Below are 7,964 nucleotides of genomic sequence, written 5' to 3'. Positions count from 1 at the left end.
TGAGCAATAAAACAACAATAAATAGAATGAAAAAGAGTAAGTTTAGAGGTACAATACTGAATAAGGACTAGCCTCCTCCTCCAGTAGGGATGAAGCTCCGTAGATAAATGCAGAGTAATTCTATTATTTTTTGAGTATATGTGCGTACATGAGTGCTAAAAATGTCTAATTACACTTATTTATACCTAGGGATCTCTAGGGTTTACAAATATCTTCCGAATATATTCAAAACGAAGAAGATCTTCTTGATTTATCTTCTTCCCTGTTCTGTAGGTGTATTTTTGGCAAGTATCCTCTTGATTGATACGTATGATGGTGCTTTCCTTGTTTACTCCAATCAAGCCGTTTTGCCTATTTTTGCTGAACCATTGATCTTGGACTGATGCCCTAGATGTTATGGGTCGTATTACAATACGGGCCCAACAGTGATGTCAACCATATTTACTCGAAATGCTAAAACTAGCTGTCGACATACAACAAAGGAAATTCATTCATGCACCTTTCTCTCTAATCTTTGTTGATCTAATCCAAACAATAACTCATCAATATCATACTACAGTATAAAAAATTAAAAATAACCAATAAATGAATAATGGGATTCCTCACACGTTCTTGGATCACTACTAGTAACAACTTTGAGATCAGTCTTTTTTTTTTTTTATATATATAGAAAAAGACTATCCTGCGTATTATATAGGGTAGGGTAGATAGAGTGGGGACAAAGAAAGGGAACATAAAGTGGTGTAAATTTAGGTATTTTTCTTTCATGCCTACCCGTTTATTTTCATTAATCTATAGAGTATAGAGGTATATCCGTATATGCTAGCATCTCCTTCCTTTCTTTTGTTTTACTACCTAATATAAAAACAATTTGGCCTTTGTTTTTATCGGTAGTAGGGTAATCCCTTCGTTTTATAATATCTAATCACATAACGAAGAAGATTAGTATTGTACTGTACTAAGTATTTCATACTTATCCGTTAAATAAAATATCAATGTACTACGAGTATTGTTATTACTTTGTATGTACAAATACCAACAAAAAAAAATTAATAATAAAAAAAATTAAAAAATTGTACTTATACTCAATATTTCAATTAATTCTAAATCATGCAATTATTAACATTCCGTTAATAGATATGCATAATTATTATAGAAGACACTTAACTAAGTCGAGTGATTTCTTCAAAACGGACATGTTTATGAATTAAATTTCACATAAGTTAAATATTTTTTAAATCTAATATATATATATATATATATATATATATATATATATATATATATATATATATATATATATATATATATATATATATATATATATATGGGGAGTTTTTTCCCGAGTTTTTAGAGATCCACGTAGGATTTAATTTTTTCAACGCGCCATGTAGGATAATAAATTTTAGTGGTAGCCAATTAAATATGAGATTATTAATTTCTTTTAAAATTAAATAATTTAAATAACAAGTAAGCAAAATTGACGAATGAGATTTCCCAGTTTAAATTAATTAAATATAAAATATTATCTCTTGATATCAGGAATTTTATCTAAGTATATAACAAATTTTAGCATAATATATATATATATATATATATATATATATATATATATAATTTTTTAAAAAATTTAAACAAACCGTGTATCGTACAGGTTTCATCTAGTATTTTCAAATTGAGAAAAGTTTTTATCAAACAATAAATAAAAGAGATAAATTATGGTCCCTCTCTATCCTCTCTTTTTCCTTGTTACTTCAAAGCAACATGGATTTCTATGAAGCCTACAAATAATATTATGGCCACTAGACACACACTTGGCATCCGTTAAATGCAAGAAAATATCTGTAATTTTCTCAGATCACCTTCATATTTAAATGATTTAGCATATCTTTATCAATCTATTAATACATATAATAAATACAAGTAGAACTATTTATTCATATTGTATGCAATTTAAGTCATGTTTTTATGGAGTTCATCGTAATCCTGTGACAAGTGGTTGACACTTATAGTTAGGAAAATGTCAGCGTTACTTACTCTACTGGCAAATGTGTCTGAAAGGATAGTGCAATAAAGATGAAAACTACAACCACAAAATACAACTTGAATTTTACTTCGTATTTAAACTTAACCCAACTATAAAGGCTAGTTCATTCTTCATGGGAGAATTACCCATAAAGTAGATTTTTCTAAAAAGGGTGCTTTAATTTATACATGGGTGAGGAAGGTACTCCTAATCCACCTCTCTATTAAACCTAACATCAAGAGGAAGATATGGATATGCAAAGCAACTAATCCACCCGTATAGGTTATTGTATACTTCAATTACTCCCTTTATCCCACAATGTTTTTGTGTTTCGCACATTTGTGAATTAACGCAAAAGAATGAAAATTTTATTGACGAACTTACTCAAAAGGCATGTGTTGTATAGTTGTATATGCATTATTGACAATATTATTGTCAATTGGACCAATTGGTATATTATCACAATATTGCAGCAAAAAGGCAAATATTATCTTCAGTCATGTCAGTGATTTACCATTATACCAATAATTCCTATCATTATTTTTCATAATAAATCCTCGTGGTCATATTTCAATCACAAATCTTTTTTTTTTTTCCTAAAAATTGTTTTTTCCACATTCAATGTAAGAATGTTGTGGCCAATGTACCCAGCTGATAAAATGAAACATCAATGGGCCAAATTAGTGTATAAAAGCTTGTATATGACAAGCAGAACTTGAATGATAACAAGTTCCAAACATTTACCAGATAGCAGATGCCAAAACCTTGGGCATTGTTTGGTTCTCCCTACCAATATTAGTCCTAAATGATTAACAGCGTCAAAACTGCTTACCGTGTTTCGTACAAATTCAACAAAACTACAACCACCGACGGTGTTTTACATAATTTTCATACCACAACCTACAGATGCTCCACAGAAATTTTCTACCTAAATGAACGGAGAAAGTGCAGATTTTTTTATAGAATGGTGAAGAATCAAAAGAAAAAGAAATGGTTTTGTAACACTTCCTCACAGAACTATATGCTAAAACAAAAGATAAATACTCTATACTTCGTATAAGGGATTTAAAAAAATATTAGTTAGTTCAACAAATGTGACCGAGAACCCAACTATCTGGGCACTAGACACGGAGATTCTCTCTATGATTTGCAAGTTATTATAATCCGGGAAAAAAAATAAAATGTTCATGTTAATCATCAATCATCCACGACAACCCATGACCAAAGAACAAACAACGCTAAAATAGGGCTAAAGAAAGGAGATTTGTCAATGACTTACATAGTTTATGTGCAAGATACATCAGTTAGCCTAAATTATACTGTAGAAAGCCATGTGCTTGTTGAGCAGAAGGTAGCAACCTGCCAGGAATGAGTGAATTTTCAATTTCAAACTTTCAGAATAGTCGGGCAAAATGACATTTCAAAACAACAAAACTAAATGCAATTAACTACTTCTCGAGGAAAACATGTACTTGACATTCATGGATTAAAAAAATCAAGTTGTCATGCACTTCTATGCATAGTCATTACACTTTGCTCTAAATACTATTGCTGTACGAGGAATAATAGTAAAAGCACAAAGTGGCAACTCATATTATGGTGAAAGCAGCCTCTTATTATTGTTAAAGACGGCCAGTTAATACATGATCATCTATCCTTGAATAGATAAACCGCCATATAAAGGCTGGCATGCAAACCACGAAGATAAAAAATAATTAAAGTCAAGTATCTTAACCAATCTTGTTTTTCTACTTTTTAACCCTCGATAAGCTGTTTCTTTATTCAATGACTGGTTAAAGTCAATGCTAAAGTTTCAAATACTTATTGGAACTCCTTTATTGAATAAGTTGATGTCCTTGTATGTTCTTGAACACTGTTTAAGAACATTATTATATATTCCATATAAGGGCTTTGTTTGACAGAAGGAGCTTCGCATAAGTTTAAGCTCAAAATTAGACTGTTTCTATAGATTTTTATCAGGATATTCTGCTGAGATGATTACAATTAAAGCCTTCAAATGCATGTTAAATTTCCGACTTGTTAGTGCTTAGCTAGCATGGACCAAATTTCAAGAACTTGATCAATTGGAAGCTTACCAACAAGGAGGTACAACTAATCTGCTCTTGGGGATTGACTTTCCTACCGACGACGCAAATCCCTCTGTAGATAAAAAGGCAAGAAAGTACAGGGCATTAGACAATTATAATTTTCCAAGTCATGCAGTCAATGATGAATACCATTCTTACTTCAACCTAATTTCTATATGCAACAGTCTTTAGATATCATGCCTACTATAGCATAATTTGAAGTAGCCTACTATATGCAAAAGTAGCCTCTGTCCCAGGACAAATTTAAAATCAACAGAGGCATGATATATATTAGATGCAAAGGCACATGCAGAAAAGCCACTTGTCAATGGTGAGAACAAAGTGCATCCTTCAATTACAAGCAAAAACATGGATGATCATGGTGCACAATTGTGGAATGGTATATTTCTAGAACAGCTGATCGGTGTGTAAAGGACGTCTAAAGAGTTAAAGCTCAACAGTCTGAACACCAGCATGCTAATAACTACTCCGTATCAGGAGTACAACTAATGGATAATTGTCAAGTTTTAGTCAGAATTCAATGGTCAAAACAAGTAGATGTATACGGGCAAGACATATAATCAATACTAATAGTTTCACACCTCACTGTGGAAGAGAAGAAAAGGCAAACATTAAGCAAGGAAAAGTCGGAAAACACTGAACCTTTAAATCAGCCTAACAGCTAACACTAGCTTTTACACTAGATGATGAAGCCTGAACCAGAATCCAGGACAAGCTTGAGAGCACATTGCTCCAAGAACTTCTAAGGCTCCAACCCTTTTAGAATTAACAAATGTGCACTTACAATAAGAAACTTACTCTGGGCCCACGGTCAGTAGCCTGTGGTTGTCTAGTGGGCATTTGAACAGGCTGTTGAATCATCTCTGGACTGTCATGCTTGTAGAATGACTGGAGTGTTCTCACAACAAATGGGCGCACTATATTCACCTCCATTGCAGAAAGATTTTTCAGCTGATACCAAATCACAGGCAAACAAAACTAATCAGAACAACCAATGGATACACCTCATGTTTTCACTAAATCAAAGATCAAAATTCAAACAAACAGATCCACATATACACAAGTTCAAACATGGCACAATAAAAACTTGGTATAATCCAGTCTATTTTAAGTGATCATGGCAGGGTCCATACTGAAAATTAGCAGCATTACCCCCCCCCCCCCCTGTGTCCTGAGAAAAGAGCAACATAATATGCAAGGTAGTTGCCTGAATTTACAGCCATATACTTACCAATTTTTAACAGCAACCAGAAAGATTGATAAAGAAAGACATAACACAATCATTTCTGTTAGTCGGGTAGTAAATTAGGAGTTTCAATCGTTAATAGTAACAAGCTGACCAACAGTTGGACCTAAAATCAACATCACATCGACAAAAGCCCTTATATTTTTATAGATCAAAACAATCACAATATCCAGATAAAAACTTGAATACAAACCTTTACACAAACAAATTCCTTTGTTTTTGCCTATCATCATCATCATTCTAGACAAAAACTAAACATAAATATATATTTTAAGAAAATATAATAAGCCAAAGATGCTACATCCATCGCGAAGGATAAAATTTATGTGCAATTCCATTTCATCCTAGCCAGTCAGATCCAAAGCAAAAAATATTCAATGTTTGTAGTTTTAATGATAAACCATCTACTGTATTAAAATTTGTCAACTAAAATCAAATTCCTTGAATGAAACCTTTATATGTTGACTATATTTGCTAAGAATTCTGAAAGCATTCAAACCATATAAAACTGTAAGACGTCACACAATTGTCACGCTAAAATGTGCCTCAAGATATGATATTTCAGCATTAAATATTTTTAATTTGTCTTAACTGTTATTAATTGAGCTTATTTAGCTAGAGAAAGTACTTAACAAGAGCAATAGAACACAATGATCACTGCCTCATCAAGTTCTGTTGCTGAGCACAAACAGATACTCTGTGAAATATCCATGTTCTTTGTTCTGAATATAGCAAAGTAGCAAACACTACAGTTCCACAGCCTTATCATTTTCCCTATTTGGCAAGATAGCTTCACCATACTTAACATCCAAATTCCATTAAAAGAATAAATGTATCTTGATCAAAGCTGCCTTCTTCTGTCAAATTGAGTCATAAAAAGTTTCAATGGTGTTCACTGATACTGATCTCTGAAATTATCATAATGATCTTAAAAAATCCCTTGTTATAACTAACATCTTATTCTCGGAGCTGTCACATGCCTAACCCTAACCCCCCCCACCCCACCCCCATCCCCATATCCGTCCCAAATGGCCAAATGGGAAAGTGTTACTTCAGCTTATTGAGATGCCAGGACAAAGCCAATAAACTGTAGAAATTACACATTTGCTTTTTCTAAAATAAAGCAAACTGAAGGGCAAAAAGCCACCAGCACATTCTCTTAATATATTATGATTCATGAAAGGCACAACTAAGAATAACAATTATGAGGTCTTTGTTAATTGAAGTTTAGTTTGAAGCAACAAACAATACCTTCACTGCATGCGTTCGAGCAGATATGGTCTCCAAGCCAGACTCAACTTTATGGAACCTCACATCCCTAATGTCTTCAATGAGAGACCTCACCTGCATAACATGAGTGGGCTAAAGTCTTAGCAGGGCAAACATCAAATGCAAAAAATATGTTTCGAAAATCTTCAACTGACCATGTATATGTCTGGAATATCATCCCTGGCACTGGCATAAAACAAATTATATATGTCAGTTAAACCTCTTAAAAGGTCATGGATCAAGTAAACACTGTTTATTAGGACTTACTGGTCAAAGAGAAGCCGAGAAATTTCGATATAATGGAAAGGTAGTGGCTGAAATTCCTTAGGGGAATCTCGTTCAGACTCCAAAACTTGTGTTAACCTCTCTGATATCCACAAATGTATATGTCAAGTCGTTAACACACCCCGTGAAATTATGTCATAACACAATGCAATAAAATCGAATAATTTATATAAATACCACCATATCTTCATATTCCAACAATTTAATAGGCAATAACAGAGATACAGCCACAATGCATGCTCATGTTGACATAACTTCATATTATAAATCCACTTTACTGTAAATTTTATTGAAACTAAGTTCTCTAAACAACAAGACAACTTCTTAATTGGGTGACTTTTATGTGATTTGAGGCAACAAGAGTTTGCAGTACACTATACGCCGGTTGTATACTAACCAATCTCATATTCAATTGACAATAAAACTCAGATAAAAGTACTCACCAATGGACATCCACTCGGGTGGTCGAATCGTGCACTTCCCCCTTTTCTTCAATGCCACAGCAAGCCACAAAGGTACTTGTGTTGCTATTTGGGGGCGGAATGGACCATAATCACCCTAATAATCAAACCAGACCACTAAATTGAACTCTCTAATAAAACCAATTAGGGTTTAATCATAAAATTGACAAAAAAAGAAAAATAATCAGCAAAATTACCAATATCAAATTGAGAGGCTCCATTCTCATATTAGGTACAATTTCAATCATTTCATCTTCAGCCAAGAATTCCATCTACAAAATCCAATTAATTGCATTTCTATCAAAAAACGAATAAATAAATAAATTGAGGAAGATGATGTGAAGATTACCTCGGCTGCTGTAAATACTGAAGACTGGGGATCTGATTGGCCCGCCATTTCTGGAAAATTTGCTGAATGATTAGCTGAAATGCTTAAATTTGAAGTTTTGCCTAAAATGATTGATAGAATGGAGTTCGGGGAAAATTTTGGTTGCGTGAAATTGCAAACCCTAAATTATGATGGCGGGAAATGAATAGACTAACTAATGTGACTGATATTTACCTTTTGA

General features: G+C 33.0%; 1 protein-coding gene across 2 annotated transcripts; it reads right to left on the bottom strand.

Annotated features, from left to right (window-relative positions):
- On the bottom strand, positions 1-7,897 carry LOC145592756 (DNA replication complex GINS protein PSF2-like). 2 transcript variants are annotated; one of them, XM_081649261.1, is made up of 10 exons: positions 7,745-7,897; positions 7,593-7,667; positions 7,378-7,492; positions 6,917-7,016; positions 6,805-6,835; positions 6,632-6,724; positions 4,933-5,085; positions 4,123-4,186; positions 3,306-3,385; positions 1-522 (listed from the first exon to the last, which is right to left on the bottom strand). In XM_081649261.1, exons 1-8 carry the CDS (start codon positions 7,790-7,792, stop codon positions 4,166-4,168), a joined length of 636 nt encoding a protein of 211 aa, XP_081505387.1. In that variant the 5' UTR covers positions 7,793-7,897; the 3' UTR covers positions 1-522; positions 3,306-3,385; positions 4,123-4,165. The 2 variants fall into 2 exon arrangements, with proteins under 2 accessions (XP_081505387.1, XP_081505389.1); XM_081649263.1 differs by having other exon boundaries at positions 1-463.
- Positions 7,898-7,964: the final 67 nt, after the last annotated feature.

This window comes from Chenopodium album, chromosome 18 (genome assembly GCF_948465745.1).
Source record: "Chenopodium album chromosome 18, dcCheAlbu1.1, whole genome shotgun sequence".
Lineage (NCBI taxonomy): Eukaryota > Viridiplantae > Streptophyta > Magnoliopsida > Caryophyllales > Amaranthaceae > Chenopodium > Chenopodium album.
This window is presented reverse-complemented; position numbering and strand designations above follow the sequence as displayed.

Coding starts and splice junctions, on each gene's coding strand:
- LOC145592756 (XM_081649261.1), bottom strand. CDS start 7,792: ATGGCGGGCCAATCAGATCCCCAGTCTTCAGTATTTACAGCAGCCGAG. Junction 7,668..7,744: donor CAGTATTTACAGCAGCCGAG/GTAATCTTCACA, acceptor TGGATTTTGTAG/ATGGAATTCTTGGCTGAAGA. Junction 7,493..7,592: donor AGCCTCTCAATTTGATATTG/GTAATTTTGCTG, acceptor TTTGATTATTAG/GGTGATTATGGTCCATTCCG.